General features: G+C 45.9%; 1 protein-coding gene across 1 annotated transcript in view; it reads right to left on the bottom strand.

Moving 5' to 3' along the window:
* MTHFD1 (methylenetetrahydrofolate dehydrogenase, cyclohydrolase and formyltetrahydrofolate synthetase 1) overlaps positions 1 to 23638 on the bottom strand; it is a 74356-nt gene that overhangs the window by 31050 nt on the left and 19668 nt on the right. The window contains exons 9-13 of the mRNA XM_088471238.1: positions 21825 to 21952; positions 21632 to 21729; positions 8699 to 8872; positions 4794 to 4930; positions 2963 to 3009 (exon numbers count right to left, since the gene is read on the bottom strand). Of these exons, the coding sequence (XP_088327364.1) occupies positions 2963 to 3009; positions 4794 to 4930; positions 8699 to 8872; positions 21632 to 21729; positions 21825 to 21952 (584 nt within the window). The remainder of the gene's footprint in view (positions 1 to 2962; positions 3010 to 4793; positions 4931 to 8698; positions 8873 to 21631; positions 21730 to 21824; positions 21953 to 23638) is intronic.

The raw sequence follows: 23638 nt of genomic DNA, 5'->3' as shown, positions 1-23638 counted from the left end.
TAACCCATAGCAACCAATCTGATATTAGCTTTCATTAGTGTGACTGCTACACGTTGAGATCTAATTGCTGCGGGTTATAGCTCACTTTTGTAACTTTTTGTTATTAATGGCTTATTTCACATTTTGAAAAACATATTGGCCTATTTTACAAAGGGATAAAAGCCCTAAATCTAGTGAAAACCTCAGTTTTTAAGGGATTTTGGGCTACTCCCTATTTATCAAGTCCCAGAGCCGGTGATGGTCATCGTTGTGTATTGCTGCCCGCGGACATTGTTGGGGCTCTCATGAGATAACTGGGAGTAAATTTACTAACGTTCGATTAGAGATTCATGTTCATGAATCTCTGAAATCTCCTGAGATCGAATTGAACTCGAACAGCAAAATCCCTTAGCAAATCTCAAATTTACTAATAATGGATTTTGCTTTCGATTTTCAACTTGAATTCGATCTTGTTTCAGTTTAAGAAGGGATGTGCTGTTTGATTTTGCATGTTCATTTCAAAATCGAACAGCAAATCCCACTCCAAAACAAACTTCTAAGCTCCAAATGAATAGAACTGCTTCATGCTTTAATTTTTAGCATGAGCAACGGACAGATACATGCATACATCAGTGAGATCCATGCATGTATCTTACTGTAAAAAGCCTGTTAAGTGTTAATGTTAAAAAAAAAAAAAAAAAATGACGTGTGGTCCCCCCCCTAAAAACACAACCAGCCCTGGACTTTTCATAGCCAGTCCTGGTTGTGTAAGTACAGGGGAAATATTGCGTAGGGTTTCCCTGTACTCAGCGCAACCAGGACCAGGCTCTGATCTGGTCCTGGAATTACAGGGGAAACAATGTGTAGGGTTCCCCTGTAATTTCCACAACCAGCACCGGACCCTTTCTAGCGGGGGAGTAATGTCACAGCCAGGGGAACCCTATTACTGGGTTCCCCAGCCGAAACATTACTCCTGAAAGCTAGTCAGCCCAGGCTGGGGATACCTGGGGATTTGGGGACCCCCCCAATAAAGGGGTCCCCCTCTCCAGGGCACCCCAAGCCTAGGCTGATAGCCCATGGGCAAGGGGGCTGGGTTGATAGTGTAAAAGTTTAGTGTAAAAAAAGAAGTGCAATCATTGTCTTTTCGAGTAGAACTGCAGGTCCCCGCATGCTGGTACTTGGAGAACCGCAAGTACCAGCATGCGGGGCATTAAGGGCCCGCTGGTACCTGCAGTTCACCTGTAAAGAAATGTTTAAATAAAGACAATTCACACATACCGTGACAGTATAGGTTTAATACATGCATACACAATCACACATACTCTCCTACATTACCTGGACCAGTCCTCTTCTCCCTGTAGGCATCCTTGGTCTTCGTAAAATAAAAAAAACGAAAATACCGACCCAAGAACTAGGTATCTACTCGTAAAGACAATGTTTACACTTCTCTTTTTACACTACACTTTTACACTATCAACCCAGCACCCACTGCCCACAGGTGCTATCAGCCTAGGCCTCTGGGTGCCCTGCAGAGGGGGACGGGGGCCCCCATCCCCAGGGATCTCCGGCCTGGGCTGACTAGCGGTCAGAAGTAATGTTTCGGCTGGGGAACCCGGTGATAGGTTTTCCCTGGCTGTGACATTACTCCCTCGCTAGAAAGGGTCCGGTGCTGGTTGTGTTTTTAGGGGGTGGCCCAACATATTTTTTTAACATTAACACTTAAGCTTTATACAGTAAGATACATGCATGCATCTCACTGATGTATGCATGTATCTGTGTGAAATCTAACTGCTCATGCTGAAACGAAAGCATGAAGTTCTGTTAGTAAATGAAGGGGATCCTATAGTCTTCTATGGGAAAACAGATGTTTTTCAGAAATTCGATTTAATTGAAATTCATTTTTATGTTCGATTTGGCCTTTAGTAAATCCCTTCATAAAAAAAAAACAAAATCGAATGCAAAATCGAACAGAAAACAAAATCAAACCTTTGTAAATATACCCCCTGGTGTGCTGCAAAGTCACTGGGGGGCTACAAATGACACATGTTCAGGACCTGAATGTTCTTATACTCCTTAGATGGGCCATTAGAATCAGATGTGTAGGAGCCATATACTTTCAAGACAGAAATATTCAATGGTCTTCGCCATCTGTCTGTATCTTAGGCTCCACTGTATGGTATGTTGTTGATGCTTTTTGGAGACCGTAATCACAATTTCTGAGAGTTCAGGCCTCTGGAGTAGTTACAGGACGATTTACACCATCAGCCATCACAAGGCTGGAGACTTCTATAGCTGGCCCTTGGAAATGGTTTAAGGCACCACAGGCCATCTCCCCAAGGTTGTGCCACAAAAAGACACTAATAGTAACAAATGAAGCCTAGATGAATGATACCAGGACCTTCAACAAGTGAAAAAAATAAGGTCAAAGAAAAAAAAAAGATGCAAGGTCTTTGCCAATCTCTATGCAGGACACTGGTGAAACCCATCCATGAGAAGAGGGAGTTAAAGGGACAGGTAGTTATTTGCTTTCCTCCAGAACCCAGCTTCTTATGAGTGGAATTTAACTCATGATGTGTGTTCCCTTACTGCTGGAGGAGAAAATTATATTTCCAATTTGCAGCATGATAACTAATGATGCTGGATCTTTTAATCGTAATTTTAAACTTAATTAGATCTGAAGCCTGAACCGCTAAGGGCCATCCCAAGAGGTATGGGGGATGCAAGACTGACTTTTTCAAACATCTATTTAGCAGGTGAAATAAACCATACATGTTCCCCATAGGATCACTAATAATTACAACTAATGATATCAAAACAAAATAAGATTATAAGAGTATAATATCCATGAAGGTCAATGATCCCTCTATTAGCTTTACCCATTCATTATACAGTCTAAAAATAGAGGAAGCGCGGGATGTCTTGAACTAAACATCGCTAAACATAGATTTCAATGTTATACGGCAAAACTCTAATATGGATTTACCTCTTCCATCGGGATGACCTGAGAATATCCTCCCCCGGCTGCACCTCCTGTAAACAGTGCAATAAGAAACTTGGAGCACTGTGTGTATAATACTAAGCACAACACTATGGGGTCTATTTACTAAGCAGTGTTAGGAGACAGAGTGAAAAGTGATAAGGAAGTGATAAGGTGCCAGCCAATCAGCTCCCACCTGCCATCTCGCAGGTTGTGTTTGAAAAATGACAGTTGGGAGCTGATTGGTTGGCACCTTATCACTTTTCACTCTGTCTTCTAACACTGCTTAGTAAATAGACCCCTAAATGTCTTTCTACACTTCTGATCATATTTAAGAGTAGTAATGGGAAGATAAATTTGTGCAATGTTCTGTAATCTATACTATAGATTCTATAGCAAGTAGACATTTGCTTTCATTTGCAAACTGTGGACAATTTGCCATTAAAATAATAGTACATATGTGTCCTTATACATCTTTGCTGCAGTCGCGTAAAAGCCCCTCCTGGCGTGCCAGGTCCTGTGAGACTCTGCTAGCGCCAGGTGTCTTTTTTTTGCTGAAAATGCGTCAATGAGTTGCGACTAGGACGCACCAGGACTCATTAAATTGATATGTGACACTTGTATATCTGTGTGCAACTGAGTCCCTGAATCTGTATACAAAGTGCTACAATGTAGCAGCCAGAGCTGTTTCAATTCCAAGTTCCATTGTGCTTCATATACAGACTCCAGTATGCAAAATATACAAGTGTGATATATCAAATCCTAGTCGCATCACATTGTGACATATGCCGCGTTTCTACTAGGCGATTAAAATGAGCGATTGAACGATAACGACATCGTTATCGTTCAATCGCTCATTAATCGTTCACAAATTGGGCATTAAAATGTCGATAACGACCAGCGATGCGAGCTCCTGCTGGTCGTTTTCGACATCAATCATCGCCTGAACATGCTGGTCAACCTGCCGATTATGACAGATTGGCCATGTTCGGAGATGAGGAATGACGACAGATTGGGCATGTTCGGGGATGATGGATGACGACTTGTCATGTTCGGGGATGAGGGTTGGTGCCTACACTGAACAACATATCGTTCAGTGTAGGCACTGCAGGGGAAGAGAAGCGACTGGACGATTACAATGTTGTAATCGTACTGTCGTTCCTCTATCGCCTAGTGGACACGTACCTTTAGACACATTTTCGGCAAAAAAAGACGCCCGTCGCTAGCTTAGTTGCACAGGACTTGGTGGCTCACTCACGCCAGGCAAGTCACGCTGCGTGACGTATTGAGGCTAGATGTATGAGGACATATCTGTATTATTTAGGACAATTGCTTGGTAAGGTTAAGGTAAGATTCTTCCATATACAAACCAGGAGGTCTCTGCGGCAAAAATTATTCTGAGCAAAGGACCTCGCATATCTCTATTTATAAATAATTATAAATGTAGGCTTGTTTCCTCAATATACTCTAATGAACAATCACAGAATCCAATAGAACAGTATGTCAGCAGTACATTTAATACAATTACGTCCTGATGATCATCTGGCCTGAGAACACTGGACCATTTATCAGTACTCGCGTCACTTTATCAGGAGCCTTACATTATTACTCCCCTTCTCACTGCCCATCACATCCAGCCCTTAAACCAAGTGGATAGGGCACTACTTCCCCCCAAAAACATCAGCTAACATATCTTTCAAATCAGTGTTGTTGAGAGCTTTTCAATGATCTAAATGGGCGCAGGCTGCGCTAGCCACTCACACTGAAATGTGCAGAGAGGTGCTATGCCCCAAGATAAATGCGGCTTTGGTTCTAACTTTACCCTCCATGAACTGACCTTTGATTCCAAACGTGGGTCCTTGAGATGGTTGTCTGACGCAGGCAAACACATTGAGATTCAAGTGAGCTCCCAGAGCCTGCACCAAGCCAATGGTGGTCGTGCTCTTCCCTTCACCCAGCGGGGTGGGCGTTATACTGTAGGAATAAAAAATAAATAAATGAAGTGGAAAGCATATTGTAGGCATCTAAATAAAAATAAGTTCTACTAATATATACCCAAGACCTGTACGCAGTGCAAGTGTCAATTATGTGACCTGAATCAATATTCATGAGAGGCACTTGTGGCGTCCCTGAGGCATGTGCGCATGAAGGCCCAGAATAGCAGTGGTAAAAGCTAAAGTACCTCATGCCTCAATAGTTAAAGCACAAGCTACATTTTCATGAATATTGCTTCAGTCCACAAAATGGCTGCCTCCACTTTAGATCAATATTTAAATTCAGTCTGATAAAGAAGTACTGTATGTAAGTAGAGTTCATATGGATAAGCGATACTGGAGGTGAAATGAGTAACGTAGTATTCACTCTAGGTCTGGCGCCGGACCTAGATAAAAGGGCGTGGCCAAGGGAAAAGGAGCATGTCTTTAAGACACACACCCTTATCATCACTCTTGGGGGCGTGCCCGGCACTTACAGACATGCCGGGCTGCCCCCAATCACTCAGGTCTCTGTGAATAGATGCCTTGCGCATGCACGAGGCATCCATTTACCGGCGGTGACCACTACACACCAGAGCCGGGACTGCAGTGACCCGGCTCTTCTGGCATTGCAGTGGAGGCTTGGAGATGACATCTTCTCCAAGCACCATTGAAGCCGGCCAAGCGGGGGCGTCATTCGACACAATCCGGGTCATCGTGACCTGGATCGCGCCGTTTACACTGCAGGGTTTCAGGGTTGTTCCCGTGTTAAACCCTGCAAGTTATGGAGCATACACACGGTCAGATTTGTCAGATGAACGATTGAACCAAAGTTTTGAACGATTTGAACGATTTTTGACTGCATTAAAATGAATGGAATCGTCCAAGTCTGACTGCAAACACATCAGATGTCAGATATCGTTATCTGACAAACGGGAACGCGCATCGTTCATCGTCCATCGTTCAGGCATGTCAGATTTTCCTTCAGATATGAACGACTGAACGATTTTTAAATCATTATCGTTCAGATCTGAAGGAAAAATCTGACCGTGTGTATGCACCATTACCTGGGTTGGATTACCGGGTCACTCGACCCGGGAATCCAACCCTGTCCCCTTTTACACCCAGAAGCAACCCGGGTTAACCCTGCAATAACCCGGGTTTTAGCTCTGGTGTAAAAGGGGTATAAGTGAAGCAAAGCATGAAAAAATTGAGTGGGGAATTTCAATTATCACATTTCTGGAACTTTGCTCCAAGTCCAGGTGTTCTTTTAGTTTTACAAATGCCACATCAGCATCTCCCTGCTATATTTACATATTAAGCATTGTGAAAATGTGATGCTGACTTTACTTGTCAATGGTGTTAGCTACACAATGCATTTGTGATACAGGTGTCTTATCCAAATATTTAGCATGAACTTTGAATGAATGATCCTACACTTAGTTAATTAATATAAAACAAGTCTGTTACAACAGTGAATCAAGCCCAGGTTGATAAGAGCATAAAGTCAGAGGTATAAAAGGAGACCAGACATTTCTCCCTCTTAAAGTAGGTCAGGTTAACATTTATGTTATCTTCTGAAACTTGGCATGTAACCCACACGCAGGAAGAGGCAGCCATTTTGTGAGCAGTGTATTCTCCTGACATTGATTGAGTACATGCGATTTGTGAATACATATGAAAAGCTCTATGACATAACTACTGACGCCAGGGTGAATATTCCTATCCACACTGCTGAAGGCTCTGGTGATAGTCAAACCATTGGTTCTTAAGCAAATTCCTGAAGGACCATACATATGAACTAGTATTTATAAGAATGGCGTTAATGGGGAATATCCAATTGGCCACGAGGTAATGTTAGAATCGCACACGCTAATACAACACAAGTTGTAGGATGAAAATACAGCCCATGGAATGGAACCTATCTTTTGAGGTTTTATAATCTCCGTATTGTTTTTCTAGAATTGAACTTACATACATATAGTAATTTGTCTGTAGAGTAATACAGTTAATATAGAATATACTGTATTTATTCTTCAGTGTGCTATAGGTCAGACTGTAGCTTCTCATCCTCCTTAATGTGTACTACTGAGGAGAAATTCAGCTATTTCTAACCACACATTCTCAGCCATGTCATCAACAGGGCATGAAATTATCCTACAGTCTCATTCATAGAACATACATTGAACTACTCACAATCTATCTAGAATTAAGATAAACTGTTGATTTGTGTAGTGCAATTGGTGCAAATGAGCCTTGTTGGTTAATATAATAGATCTTCCCTCCCACAGACCAGCCAGAAAGTCAGCGACATTAATGGTACATGCCTGGAGCTCATTATCCAAGTCCAATTCAGTCACACAAGTGGTCAACTTGGACGAGAGTCAAACATTCTGCATTTAATCCAAGCAGACAGGTGTCTGTGCCCCATTAGTGTTTTCTGAACATCTGTGCTTCTCGTCTGGCCGCATTTAGCATGTCTGATAATGATCCAAATGAATAATTATTACTAATAATGACGGAGATTTGCAGCCCATCCATTAGCTGGTAAGTATTCTTGGGCAGCACAGATGGTGTAGTGGTTACCGAGGTCGTGGGTTCGATTCCCACTACGGCCCTAACTGTGTGGAGTTTGTATATTCTCCCTGTGCTTGCGTAGGTTTCCTCCTACACTCCAAAAATATACTGGTAGGTTAATTTTGTTATGACCCAATTAACCCTAGTGTGTGAGCATGTGATAGGGAATTTAGTTTGTAAGCTCCACTGGGGCAGGGACTGATGTGAATGGACAATGGCCCTCATTCAGAGCCACTCGCTATTTGCGGTCGTTCGTTCTAAAACAAGGGGTGGCTATTCAAATGAACCGTTCGCTGTTTGCGGTCTGTTCACGCCTCCTCTATGTCTGAACGAGCGAACAAAACTTGCGTTCGTTTTTTGGAAAGATACGCCCCCTGGCCGCTCGCATCCTACGTCATGTCCGCTATTTATTAGATTAATCGAGTACATCGACATGGGTATGAACTGCTCGCTATTCTTGGGGTTGGTGTTTGCTACCACAATTTTGCGAGCAGTTCTGACTATAAAATAACCCAGTGACGTGGTCAATGACGCTGCTGTTGTTTTAAATATGCACACCCATAAAACGCCCGTTTTGACCTTTCAGCACGCCTGCGTTCTGATTTCCACTCCCCATTTTCAAGCACCTTCCCGTTACCACCCACATACGCCTCTTTCTGTCACTCAAAATAGCAGGCATTCGCTATTTTGCGAGAACATGAATTTCGGCCGCACTGACTGGTTAGCGCATGCGTATAACGATCCGTACGCATGCGCAGTTGGCCAAACATCGCTCGGAGCGAACGAACTGCCGCTTACGAGTGGCTCTGAATCAGGCCCAATATTATCTGTAAAGCGCTGCGGAATATGTGTGTGCTATATAAATAACTGGTAATGAATACTAACCAAGAGGACAGACACAGATAGTCTGCTGTGTTCTGATATACTGTAGGGGTCCTGGACAAGACATTCATAGGGAAATGGAATATACTGTATTAATTTGCCTTATTTCATGGGCATCAGTTCTAATTATATTTTTGTTTTTCCTAATTTTGATGACCAACTTTGCCCTGAGTTTTGTTTTAGAGATGAAATTAACCAAAGAAATGTAATGTACAAGTAGGAGTATGTCTATTCATCCTGTCTACGGATCCCACCTATTCCATAATTATCTCCTATTTTATAGATATAGACAGCTTAAGAACGCAGATACCCAGTCACAACAACGTATTGCCCATCTTGTTGCCCCTGCAGCCGTCTGATAGTGGATAGCAGGACCTTGGCTTTCGTCTGACCATATAACTCCACCTCCTCTGGGAGCAGGCCGATCTCTTCTGCAATCCGCAAAATAGGCTTTGGCACACAAGAGCGGGAGATCTCAATGTCACTGGAAGGAAGCAAAACAGCGGGTCTTAAACTCCAGGAATGCAAAATATTTTGCCAGAATTCAATGACCAAAAAATAATATACACAGGTTTTAAATCAATTGAACATAGATGGTTCCCTCATTTCACCTTGATTTACTGTAAGGTAAGAAACCCATTGTTACCACCACTGCTGAAGATTCTGCAATTCAGAGACCATGGGGCAAATTAACTAAGCAGTGCTTTCACAAGCCACTTGTCTTTAACTGCTGGATTTTATATGGGCAACAGTAGTACATACATAACCAGGTGTGTTTTGTATTTACTATTATTGTCCCTTTAAATCCAGTGGCCGGAACCACTGAAGACGAAGCAGCTTTGAATAGCGCTGTGTAGTTTATGGCGTCTTGTGAAAGGGTAGCGACTAGATAAATATAGAAGCATCGCGTCAGCCAACCATTATAGAATGCTGGAACCTTTGGGGCAGGGAAATGCAGTGTTCTAATGAGATTATAAAGCTCATCAGCACAAGATGAGAGTGAATGGGGAATACTGTTCTGTCCCACCAAGCCAATTCCATTGTGTAAATACCACTAGCAGCACTATGAAAGCTAAATCACTCTGGTGTGGCATACAACCACCATCCCAATTCAAACATCATTGTTTTAGATTGCCTGTGTATCCTTGTCAGATACTGCCCTAATGTGTGACAAGTTAAGGGAGCTATGATTGGAACCCACAGTCATCCTGTTACAATGTCTAAGAGCCCATTATTAATTTCCCTTGAACCCTGCAAGACATTGATCAGTTTCAGCTGGAATATGAATAAGGTCAGTGATAGATGTGAAGGTGGAATATCCCACACTGCAGCTAGCAGAGGGGTGTGGGGAGGCATTATATAGAAGGAAGTCCATTGCTGAGCCTTCTGGTGAAGTGCACCAGTAACCTACACACAGTGTATACAGCCATGGTGGAGGTAGATACTTCATGATTGTACAGCGTATCCATTCACGAGGTGCAGGAGCAGCTCCTGTTTCATGTATGATAAATAACAGTCTCCAAAATGGCTTCCCTTTAAATACAAGGGGACCGATTCTGTGTTGGCAGCAAAGCAAAAAAAAAAAAAAAAAAAAAAAAAAAAAAAAAAAGGAGATATGGTAAGAACTTACCTTTGTTATCTCTGTTTCTACGAAGTCCATAGGGTCCACAGGGTTGACCTTGGGGTATAGCTGGATCTGGATCCACGGGCACCACGCAGTTAAAGCTTTCACTGCTCCCAGGATGCACTTGGGTCCGTCATCCTCTATACCCCGCCCCCGAGCCACAGGCAACTCAGTTGGTAAGCAGCCCAGGCCGGAGGAGGAGACTAAACAGAGAGAAGGAAGACAGGAACACACAAGAAACCATACTCACAGAAATGGGAGACGGAAAACCGGTGACCAGCCACACAGCCCATTTGAAGCCAGGTGCGTCAGGGCGGGCGCCCTGTGGACCCTATGGACTTCGTAGAAACAGAGATAACAAAGGTAAGTTCTTACCATATCTCTTGTTTTCTACTTCAGGGTCCATAGGGGGTCCACAGGGTTGACCTTGGGGATGTCCCAAAGCAGTTCAACTAAGGGCGGGGACGCTCCTGTGCAGAAAGGAGAATCCTGCGCCCGAAGGATGCATCCTGAGAGGCAAAGGTGTCAAACGCATAAAACCTCAAAAATGTCTGAATTGAAGACCAAGTGGCTGCCTTGCACAGCTGAACAGCGGAGGCACCACGTCTAGCAGCCCAAGAAGGACCCACAGACCGAGTGGAATGAGCCTTAACAGAGGCCAGGAACAGGTAAACGTTGCTGTATATAAGGCTCCCTAATAACAGAACAAAGCCAACGGGCTAACGTTTGTTTGTTGGCAGGCCAACCCCTCTTATGAAAACCAAAGAGGACAAACAAGGAATCTGACTTTCTTACAGAAGCAGTCCGATCAACATAAAACTCAGAGCACGGACAACGTCCAATGAGGCCTAACCAGCTGTAAGATCAGGTGATTGAAAAGCTGGTACCACAAGTTCCTGATTGATGTGGAACTTAGAGACTACTTTAGGCAAAAACTCAGGACGAGTACGAAGCACGGCCCTGTCCTGGTGAAAAATTAGGAAGGGGGGACTAGAGGAAAGTGCCCCCAACTCGGATACCCTCCTGGCTGAAGACTGTGTTTCTCCTGGCAATTGCTTCAGTGTTAACCACTTGAGCTCAACGGACTCAAGAGGCTCAAAGGGAGGTCCCTGCAGAACCCGAAGAACCACCGCCAAGTCCCATGGAGCCACCAGAGGCACAAAGGGAGGTTGAATCCTAAGCACACCTTGGAAAAAAGTGTGAACATCAGGCAGGGTAGCGATCCGTCGTTGGAATCAAACAGACAGTGCCGATACATGAACCTTCAGGGAAACAAGCCATAAGCCCAGGTCAAGACCTGACTGTAGAAATGCCAAAATCCTAGAAACCCTGAACACCTGAGGATCAAAGTTTCTGGACTCACACCACTGAAAGTAAGTGTGCCACACTCTGTGGTAAATCCGAGCAGAGGCAGGCTTGCGCGCCCTCAGCATGGTACCGATGACAGAGGTAGAAAAACCGCAGGACCTTAAGACGGCTGTCTCAAGAGCCACGCCGTCAAAGACAGCCGACCCAGATCCGGGTAAAGGCAGGGCCCCTAAGACAGCAGGTCCCGACGCTGAGGCAGAAGGAACGGAGCGTCTACGGACAAGCTCCTGAGATCGGAGTACCAAGGACGTCTGGGCCACGCTGGAGCCACCAGCAGAAACGTGCCCCCGTCCTGTTTGATCTTTCTGAGTACCCGAGGTAGTAGGGAGATCGGAGGGAACAGGTACGCCAGGTGAAACGTCCATTTCACCGACAGCGCGTCCACTAGGCTTGCGCCTGCATCTCTTGTCCTTGAGCCGTACACGGGCAACTTGCAGTTGTGACGGGAGGCCATCAGGTCCAACTCCGGCAGTCCCCATTTGTCCACGAGAAGTTGCACCTCTGGGTGAAGCGACCATTCCCCGGGATGCACATCGTGACGGCTGAGGAAGTCTGCCTCCCAGTTGACGACTCCCGGGATGAAGACTGCCGAGATTGCCGGAAGGTGGCACTCCGCCCAAGCCAGGATCTGAGACGAGCTGCGATGTCGGAGCTCGACTGCGAGTCCCTCCCTGGTGATTTATGTACGCTACCGTGGTAGCGTTGTCAGATTGCACCTGTACTGCTCTTCCGTGAAGAACGGTGCCTGACGACAGTAGAGCACGGTACACCGCCCGCAGCTCTAGAACGTTTATGGGAAGGGCAGCTTCCTCCGCCGACCAACGACCCTGAAGAGACAACGAGCCGGTCACTGCCCCCCAACCCCGGAGACTGGCATCTGTCGTAAGCAGAACCCAGTCCGAGATCCAAAAGGGGCGACCCTGGACAAGATGAGCTGGCTGAAGCCACCACGCCAGAGACCGGCGCACTTCCGGGGACAAAACCAGCATCTGGGATCGGATCCGGTGAGGTAACCCGTTCCACTCCGATATAATCTGCCCCTGCAGGGGCCTGGAATGGAACTGGGCAAATTCCACCATGTCGAATGCCGACACCATGGACCCCAGGACTCTCACTGCTGAATGGACCGACACGCTGCCACTGCTCAGGCAACTGTGTATCCTCAGTTGTAGGGAGGACACCTTTTCCGGAGTCAAGAAAATCCTTTGTTGACAAGAGTCCAGAAGTGCTCCCAGATGGACCATCCGTTGTGATGGGATCAGAGAGGACTTCTTCCAATTTATCAACCACCCGTGTGCTTGAAGACAAGCAATGGTCAGGTGGAGATGTCGAAGAAGCACCTCCGGGGAGCTGTCCAGCAGCAGAAGATCGTCCAGATACGGTAACAGCCGTATACCCTGACCCCGAAGATGGGCAGCCATAACTGTCATCACCTTGGTGAACACCCACGGAGCCGTGGCAAGGCCGAAAGGCAACGCCTGAAATTGGTAGTGATGGTTCAGGATAGCAAACCTCAGATACCCCTGATGTGCCGGTGCTATGGGAACATGGAGATAGGCGTCCTGGATATCGAGAGAGACCATATAATCCCCGGGTTCCATCGCCAGAATGATGCAACGTAACGTTTCCATCCTGAACCTGGGAGCTCTGAGGTATTTGTTCAGAGACCTCAAATTCAGGATAGGGCGATGAGAACCACTGGGTTTCTGCACCAGAAACAGAGTAGAATAGTACCCCATCCCGCGCTGAGACTGCGGAACGGGAACAATGACCCCTGCTTGTAGCAAGGATTCTATAGCTACCTGAATCTGGACAGCTTTGGTCTTGTCCAGAGAAGGACTCGTGCAGAAAAACTGGTGGGGCGGCCTGAACCGAAAAGACAGGGCGTATCCCTGAGAGACTACTTCTCGAACCCAGGCATCCGTGGTGGTATTGTGCCAACATTGGGCGAATTGGAGAAGTCGGCCTCCCACTCTGGGGTTCCCCAGAGAGAGGCCCGTCCCACCAGGCAGCAGATTTATCCTCCTGCTTGGAAGAAAGGCGCCGAGCACTCCATGCCTGCTTCTTGGGCTTGGGTGCGGCCTTGGTCGCCGAATGTCTCGGGAAGGACTGACCCTTGGCCTTACCCTGAACCCGAAAGGACGAGCTCCTCACTTTAGCTGGCGCAGAGGGAGGAAAGCAGACATGGACTTAGCCAAAGTATCAACTATTTTGTCCAAATCCGAACCAAATAGTAATTCTCCATTAAAAGGGAAGGCCTCCAGACCCTTTTTAGAGTCTGCATCAGCCCTCCAGGACCTCAGCCACAGGGACCGCCGAGCAGACACTGCTGCAGCCGACACCCTAGAAGTGAGCAGGCTGGCATCCAAAGACGCTTCCCCGATATAGGAAGCCGCATCCCTCATCTGTCCCACTAACACTCTCTGGATATCCGGAGCATCGTCAGTAAAGGAATCCTCCAAGGCATTGGCCCAGGCCTCAATGGCTTTAGCAACCAGGAGATAGCCATGGACGGGCAAGCCACCGCCCCGGAAAGAGTAAATGGACTTTAAACAAGTCTCCACCTTCCTGTCCATGGGATCCTTCAAAGAGGAGATAGACGGCAATGGCAGCGTTGCGCTCTTGATCAAACGGGTGACGTGGGAATCCACCGCCGGCAGAGTCTCCCATTTCCTGCAATGAGCCCCAGGAAAAGGATAATTGGACGCCAACCGCTTCTGTGGATGGAACCTCTTACTAGGTAATTGCCAGGCCGCCGCCATATGATCCGTTAATTGATCAGACAGGGGAAACACATTTGAAGTTACCTTGGCTTTTTTAAAATTAGGAAACTTCGACCTAGGAGCCGGCACATCATCCTCTATACGTAGGATAGCCCGCACCGCCCTAACTAAGGCTGGAACAATAATGGAGGACTTAGCTTCCACATCCTGCCCCATGGTATCAGAGTCAGAGTCCTCATGGATTTCTCCATCATCTGAGGACACTTCCGAGTCCGACAACTGCGCAGCCAGTGAACTCACAACCGGACGTTTGGACGCCGTTGGTGGCACATCACTTTGCAACATCGACTGAAATGCCGGAGGATGAGGCCGTCAGACTCTGTACAGAGCTAGAGAGAACATCCACCCAAGGTGGAGGAGCCATCGGAGTAAAACTCTGAAAAGGCACCACAGACTGTCGCGTCACTGGAGGAGACTGAACATACACCGGCAGTCCCGAATAAGGACCCCCAGTCTGGGCCCCGGGGGAAGACTGCAATATGTGCGGAACACCCGGGGAATGAGGGATGGTGGGCTGGGGCAACGCCCTAGACAGGACCGTTGATGGGACAGATAACCAGTCCGCAATGGACGCCAGCACCTGTGAAAACATCGCCCAAGAGGGGTCCTGTGACACAGGGGGGTTGTAGGGGCCCGGTACCAGCTGGCACCGCCCGCACAGACCATCTTGAGATAAGTCCTCCCCATCAACTCCAGCAGCACAGCGTCTGCAGGAAAGTAGCACAGGAGCCATGGAGCGCTCAGTCTCCTCATCAGACATGATACAGTAAATACTCAAGAAATACGTATCACCAGAGGAATTACGGTGTAAACTCCCGCGCACTCCCAGTATGCGACACAAACAGCCCAGATATGAAACTGTGTAGCACACAACAGTATGTGACTGGCCTCACAAATACGTGATTTATATAAGTGAGGGTATCAGAAAAACGCCCTTCCCCCACACACCTGCCCGGCCGTAGGAGAAGGAAAGGGATAGGTATAAGCTGACAGTAATGGAGAATAAGTCACAGACAGGCAGCACTAGCAACAGTCACATACAATGCAGAAAAGTTAGTACTCACTGCACCTTCCGCTACAATCAACCGCCCAGATTCAGTGTCTGGGATTGCTATAGCGCTGTGTACACTGTCCTTCAGCAGGGGAGAAGTACACACGGGGACCGGTCCACTTGATTCCGCCTGGGAGATCTGCGATGCCTGCCAGTGAAGATGGCCGCTGGAGACCTCAGAGGAGGAGTGGCCGTAAGATAAGAGCAGCTCAGCAATGCCAGACTGCGTGTTGAAAGGCGCGCTGAGCTGAGGGGAGGAGCCGCTAGACAGGGAAGGCTGCCTCCCCTGGCTAGCAATTAAGCCCCGGGTTGCCGGTCCCGCGTCCAGCCTGTCACCCTTGTGGTCTAGCAGACACGCGGGGTGTTCCTCTATAGAGGGGGAGCCCGCCGCTGCTAGCGCCTCCTGTCTGTCCCCAGAGACCGAAGGCTCCTGACTGCCTTTGAAGTATCCGCGGGCCGCCGCACGCGGCGACCCGCGGCTTACCTGGTCCCCGTCGTGTCCGGCAGCAGTCATGGGAGTCCCCAGAGCCCGGCTAGTACAGACTCTGGGGTCCCCCTGCGATCCCCAGATCTGTACTGGCGTCGTGGCGCCAGCGGGGAGAAGGAGCGGCAGCGTGGACGTCCTAAAGGACAGTCTGATGCTGCCGCTCTGATAGTGTAAAAAAAAGCAGAAAAAATAAAAATGTTTCCACTTTAAAATAAAGCTTAGGGGCTGCTCCTGCAGCCCCACTGCGACAGGGTGACCCGACTCCGGCCGGGCACCAACTAAAACTGAGGTGCCTGTGGCTCGGGGGCGGGGTATAGAGGAGGACGGACCCAAGTGCATCCTGGGAGCAGTGAAAGCTTTAACTGCGTGGTGCCCGTGGATCCAGATCCACCTATACACCAAGGTCAACCCTGTGGACCCTGAAGTAGAAAAAAAAAAAGAGCAAGTAATGTGGGGCGTGTTTTAGAACAACAAATTGTTAGATCAGCAGACCCACCAACCAATCTAATGCTAGGTACACTGCAATGACGAGTCGGTCAGCAGACCAATTCGCCATCCTAGCGGCCAATTGGTAAGCTTTCCCCATACTTACCAATCAGCTGCTCGATATGTCTGGCCTGACATCACAACTGGGTGGACATTTAAATTTGCCCTGCAGCAAGTGTATGGACGGGTGACAGTTCGCCCATACACACACGTGCATCGGCATTGCTGCAGGGCCGAGCTATGCCTGTGAACGACATTGTTCACAGCAATATAGGTTGAGAACACCGGCCGATGCACTCACGATTATATCATTCATTGATGGAACAATATGTCGACAAGTGTGTCCCCAGCATAACGATTTGGCAAGGTTTTGCAGAAGCAACAATGGGCATACACACTTACCACTCAGCCACCTGATATGTCTGGCCAGAAGAAGCAGCTGCGATGTCATTATTGCTGGTTCCTGTGGCCAGCATATGGGTGGGTCGGACAGTGAGTCGTTCATTTGTACATACAAGCAGATGTTAACAAATATATTGCCGTTGCTATATAAGATTGATAGTTAGATATATCTATATAAAAAAGAAGAAGCCTTTTACAGATATTGTGTGTACACACTGCCAGATTGACTAAACGATGTTGTTTGTAGACTGTATTAACAATATATCGCTTAAGGTGCATACACGCACAACGATTATGTTGCCAACGATATTAACGATTTTTTTTTAAAGTGTAATTAACGATTTTTTGAACTACAAACGATTTTTGTAACTTCCCTTAATGAAAATCGTTCAGTTGGTCAGTCAGAATGAACTACAAACGGGAACGCGCCTGAACGATAATCGTTCATCGTTATAATTCAGAAATTTAACGATTTTTTGAACGGTAACAACGTCGTTATAGTTAAATTGTTAAAAAAACCGTTACGTGTGAATGCACCTTTAGTGCGTACCCAGCATAACTTTGCACCTTGGTAGAAACATGCTGCTCTGCAGGTGGGGGAAGATGTAGGATGTGCAGAGAGATTTAGCGGTCAATCCTATTAGGTGCGTGAGTGGCGAGTTTGTTTTTTGAAACTCGCAGACTTCGCAGCGAGCGCGCTCCTGAGAATTCTCCAATCCAATTAAAAATGCCTATTCACACTGCTCGCAGCGGAGGGGTGCAAACTGACTTCCAAATGAGATTTGAAAGAAATGCAAGAATATGTGGGGAGACCAACCTGGACCCCCCAAAATGGATAATTTTGTTAGCAGGACCGTATAGAAGGCTGTTTGTGGGCATTAGGAAGGTACAGTAGGTTTTTAAATGGTGGCAAACGGCTGGTTTTTTTTTTAAATGTAAGAAAATTATAAAATAACCTTTTGTGTTTAAATCTCAAACGAATGAAATGAGAAATGCAAAAAAAATAAATAAATAAAAATAAAAAATAGTAGGAAAAAGGTGTGATATTGGGTAGTTTGAAAAAAAAAATTGATGCAATCATTTTTTTTTAGTTGAAAAATAGTTTTTAGTTAAATTTGGGGTGCCTAACAAAAGTTTTTGGGGTAAATGACATGTAATTATTGGCCTAATTAAGCAAATTGGAAACTTCCAAATGCCTATTTAGTCATGGGGGGGAATTGACCGCTTAGATTTTGGAGGGTGATGTCCAAACTCAGATCTAGATTGCTGTGTAAAAACAAAGCTGTCCAGCATTTGTGAGTTGCAGACAGTATTTACACTGCATGCAAAGAATAAATGTATTTGCACCCTTTGCAGTGTAACATGGTTTGTTCCAGATACAAAGTTACTAATACCCCTTTTCCACCTAAATTCCGGGTCTGACCTGGAGTTGGAACAAAGTTCCAATCCGGATCAGACCCGGAATTATGCCGGCGCCGACTCCGGATATTCCCGAGTCAGCGCCGCTCACACCGCAGTCGGGTCTGCATAGACCCGGCTTTTGCGGAGTGAAAGTGGTCGCTTGGAGATGACGTCATCTCCAAGCGCCACTGAAGCCGGACCAATCGGCCGGCTAGCAGCGCACTCCAGGTCATCGTGACCCGGAGTGCGCTGTTCTCACAGCAGGGTTTCACGAGCTACGCCAGTGTTAAACCCTGCTAGTTACCTGGGTTGGATTCCGGGTCACTCGACCCGGCGATCCAACTCTCTCCCCTTTCACACCAGGGAGCTGCCCGGGTTAACCCTTCAAAAACCCGGGTTTTAGCTCCGGTGTAAAAGGGGTATTACTTTGTTTGCTTTGCTCTTAACTCAGCATTAGCCCCAATATGCTCAAGAAACATCTTATTTTGGAGGAGCACTGAACATACGAAGACCACAAAAGTAATTTTATTCAACCAACAATGTATTTCATTCTTGTAGAAAAACCAGAAGTAAAAAAGGCCACTAAAGGTTAGGTCAAGTTACTTACAAAAAAAAAATAAAAAATAAAAGTGTAAATACAATTTTTTGGTTTTAAAGCTTTAGGGGTATTGTTATTGGCAGCACCAAGGTTTCCCACCACCATTGCCAAGAACGTGTCAATAGCCAAGACATTTATTATTGCCCGTTACAGATGTTCACCTTGTATATTACTATAGTTGAGCACATTTCTTACACTAGAAGTACCTTTATTTTGTCAAAAATTAAAACTTACTTCTGATGCTGGCAGCCATTAACATTGATCTTTTTCTGTAAATGTGGGTTGGGGGTGATTTTTTTTTTCCCCTCTGTACACAAAACTGACTTTTGCATACTTGAATATATTAAATAACAATGCAATTATAATAAGATTGCTACATGTATGACTAGAATTAGTGACAAAGGCAAGTCGGCAGCCGTTACGGCCTTGTCACAAGGTCAAGACAAAGGGTCTAAAAATATAACTGCCAAGCAGGCATACCATCAAAAAGGAATATAAGAACTTTACCCATAGCATGTCCAGAAAAATAGCTACAAGCAAATAAATAATAAAAAAGAAGGTGTCTAGCAAAAAGATTGAGGCTAGTTTTGAGAGGTTAGAGTGAGATCAGTACAAAGTTTCAGACACTCAGCCTCCTAGCACTCAATACACACTACCATATTTCTCTGTAAGGGAAATGTATAGAACAAAATAAGTGATCTTCTTTAAATCGCTGTAATTTTCTTCTGATGGTACTCAATACCAAGTAACCGCACTTTAATTTCCCACTTTCATTGCTAGCGTTTTTTATTTTAACACTCCTTCCTCTAACGTGTATTACCAGATTAGTGTATTATGTAGCCAGAGAGGACTAGAGAGTCACTAAACTGGCCACAGAACCTACAGCAGTTGGTGAAGTGGGGTAATTTTTTTTCCCCCCCCATAGAACAAAAAAAGGCTGCGTAATCCTCACTATGGACCTCCCAATCATCGCTCGATCAGTCTATCTATGACGAACATAGGTTTTGTGACAATAACCAGGTATACATTAACGCCATTTAAAAGATCTATCAATATCATTTAAAGAGCACCACCACATTAAGCAAGATGTAGGTTACAGACCAAGTTTTCTGTCAAAAAACACTTTTTATCAGGAGGCCGTTATCGCGTTGGTATGTTTTTTGGATTGTTGCAGTAACGCATCTGCACAAAAAAAAATAAAAAACACACAGGAAAAACATCCAAACTCCAGACAGATGGTGCCCTGGTGACAATATGTGCCTAAAACAGTCTAATAATGAGAGAACGGATAAAGCACACACTTTGCTATTTTGCCTTAAAACTCTTTTTAAATCACTTTTTTTTTTTTTATTATTTCCCAAAACGTGAAGAGCCCCATCCCCTATAACTTCCTAAATTTCGGAACCCCAGTCCAGTGCAACAGAGTAATATACAATTTTTACAAAAAATAACGATCCACTACCACCAAGTGATGACACAATTTGAAGACAAGGACCCACAACTACAGTAACACACAAAGTGAACATCAATCTTTGAAAAATAGTTGTAAGTAACTGATGTCCTGGCGCAAGTGTGGATTAAAGCATCAGTGCTACCTGCAAAAGAAAAACAACATACATTACAACACGTCATAAGCATTAGATAAAAGAACATTATAGAAGAGGTCACAGATTTGTTTCAAACAAATGTATTCTACCACCTCTTGGTCAGCAGTCTGAAAGCAGGAAAGCCTCAGGGGCACAGTGACCACACCAGCCTGCATGGTATACTGCAGGAGGTTCCCAAACGCGGTCCTCAAGGCTCCAACAGTTCTGGTATTAGAGATGTCCATGGTTGAGCACAGGTGACTTAATTAGTACCTCAGTCAATTTGATTTAACCACCTGTGCTCAACCATGGATCTCTCTAAATCCTGGACTGTTGGGGAGCTTTGAGGACCACGTTTGGGAACCTCTGGTATACGGACATTAAGCTGCATTTAGCCACTTGTTGAAAGCAGACGAAAATCAGAAGTAAAGTATGACTAAATATGTGCCACGAAGAAGTACACACTGAGGGCCTGATTCAGGGGTGGGTGCTAGTAAAACATGCACGTGTCCCGATGGTTACCGCCAGGGGACGAATAACAATATTGCATGGAGATTCATAAAATTTCAATGGGCGTTGCTGGGGAATGTAGTCAGGAAGCCGGCGGTCGAAATGCCGACCGCTGGTTTCCAGTCAGTGACAGCCCGGCATGGGACTCATTGGCGTCTAAATACAGACGCTGAAATCCCGAACGTAGGTGTGTCGGGAGCAGTTAGCTTGGGGGGGGGAGGAGGGGCCTTGGGGGTTAGGTTTAGGGACTCCTGGGGGACATAGGGTTAGCCTAGGGGGAAGAGGGGGTCCAAGCCGCTACACTACTGCGTCCACCTCTGAATGAGGCCCTGACTGTTGTAAGCAGAGATGACTGCAAAATAAATTTTTTAAAAATTACCACCAGATACAAAGTTTCTTATGTACTTCTTCATAAAGCTTAGAAGTCAGGAAATAGGAAACATTATCGTTTACGTTAGTGTGCAGACACTGAGAAGTAGCAGCATGTGTACACCCCCTACAACTGTCCACACAATCTTTTGATTTCCTTAGTACTAAACTGGCCAGATGTCAGTATGAAAGCACAAATCATCCCATGACGCTCTCCTCCGTCCACCTCCCACAATTTAGACTTGTTTGGTGGGATTTTGATCATGAATGCTGGAAAATAGAGTGAACCGATGAACTGAGTTTATAGCCACCAGCGCCTTATGCTATCCTGCCATTTGGCCTGACCACAATATTCTAGATCTGACTAAAGTTGACCACCACTTGTATGGCATATTAGATGTAGGTCTTCCAGTGTGTAGGCAGCTTAGATCAACAACCAAATGACACTTAATCAGAAGTTCAGGGGCAAGATGCCAACTCCAGTATTGGTTATGTGCAGTAATTATTACAGTAAATTCTAGCTTGCTAATAAAGGAGCAGGACATACAGCAGCACAAGGTCTATGAGAAGCACATTACCTGGGCACTGGAGTCTGCGCCTGGATCTTGGTGTACTCTATGTTCCATTTTTGTGGCTGGAATGTCTCAAGGGAACGTTTTGCGCTCTCGACTGTGTTCTGGAAGCACAAATGAGAATGGTGTGTACACCTAATGTAAATGAACTCGCACCAACTAACATTTGAACAGTGTTTACTTCTCAGACTTGACCTACCTCCATGAGCATGGCTACAGTCATTGGGCCAACCCCACCTGGGACTGGAGTGATGTACGATGCCTTATCCTTCGCTTCTTCATAAGCCACATCCCCAACAACCCGCCTCCCGGAGGCTTTTGTAGCATCTATAAAAGGATAGAGAATAGATCTAGTTCAGTTCCGGGACAAAGTTTACGCCCTGCTAATGGTTACCTGCAAAGATGCAGGAAAGCAATGGAATAATTGGCTGCCATTGTTTTTGTAAAATTTGACACTCTTACCGTCCACATTCTCCACATCCGTACATCATACTCTACAATACGAACGTTATAGTCCCAATCATCAAATGTTTGAGGTGTCAACTAGGTGTCCTAAAATGGTGCACTGCTGTACAGAGCGAGTACAACTCTGAATAATATAACGTTGTCGTACGGAGAGCCCGATTCACTACTGATCGCAACTGCGATTACACACGCAATCGTCCGGATGTAGCAGTCTGCGCATACATCGCAGTGCGCGAACCAGCCACTGCAATCAGGACTGCTGTAACTACACATCGCAGTGATTGACAGGAAGTATCGTTTGGGATTGGTAAACTGGGGTGGAGGGCGGAAGCACAACACAGCCCAAGCACCATTAGCGTGTAATGAAGTCAGTCATTTCTGAGTAAGGTTAGAGCTTGTGCAAGTGATCGTGAGGCTGCGATAGTTTTGCAGTCTTGCTAATCATTACAGATGTGTGTAAGGTAAAGTGGGCATCATTATGTTATGCTGCGGCGGCATAGCGATCAGAATGGATTAGCATACTATCGCAGTGAGACTATGTGCGTAATAGTTATTGCAATCGCAGTTGCGATTGGTAGTGAATCAGGCCCTGAGCGAGTACACCTCTGAATAATGTAATGGTGCAGTGCTGAGCGAGTACACCTCTGAATAGTGTAATGGTGCAGTGCTGAGCGAGTACACCTCTGAATAGTGTAATGGTGCAGTGCTGAGCGAGTACACCTCTGAATGGTGTAATGGTGCAGTGCTGAGCGAGTACACCTCTGAATGGTGTAATGGTGCAGTGCTGAGCGAGTACACCTCTGAATGGTGTAATGGTGCAGTGCTGAGCGAGTACACCTCTGAATGGTGTAATGGTGCAGTGCTGAGCGAGTACACCTCTGAATGGTGTAATGGTGCAGTACTGAGCGAGTACACCTCTGAATGGTGTAATGGTGCAGTGCTGAGCGAGTACACCTCTGAATAGAGTAATGGTGCCGTACTGAGCGAGTACACCTCTGAATAGTGTAATGGTGCAGTACTGAGCGAGTACACCTCTGAATAGTGTAATGGTGCCGTGCTGAGAGAGTACACCTCTGAATAGTGTAATGGTGCAGTAGTGAGCGAGTACACCTCTGAATGGTGTAATGGTGCAGTGCTGAGCGAGTACACCTCTGAATAGTGTAATGGTGCAGTACTGAGCGAGTACACCTCTGAATAGTGTAATGGTGCCGTGCTGAGAGAGTACACCTCTGAATGGTGTAATGGTGCAGTACTGAGCGAGTACACCTCTGAATAGTGTAATGGTGCAGTGCTGAGCGAGTACACCTCTGAATAGTGTAATGGTGCCGTGCTGAGAGAGTACACCTCTGAATGGTGTAATGGTGCCGTGCTGAGAGAGTACACCTCTGAATGGTGTAATGGTGCAGTACTGAGCGAGTACACCTCTGAATAGTGTAATGGTGCAGTGCTGAGCGAGTATAACTCTTTATGCCAATACCGCGTCACACTGTCTTCCTATTGGGATGCCCAATGGCTGCGGCGCTAATCCGTCGCTGTATGTATTAAGAC

Source organism: Taudactylus pleione, unplaced genomic scaffold, assembly GCF_031769625.1.
Source record: "Taudactylus pleione unplaced genomic scaffold, aTauple2 ptg000113l, whole genome shotgun sequence".
Taxonomy (NCBI): Eukaryota; Metazoa; Chordata; class Amphibia; order Anura; family Myobatrachidae; genus Taudactylus; species Taudactylus pleione.
Note: the sequence above shows the minus strand (reverse complement) of the source record. Positions and strands in the feature narration are given on the sequence as shown.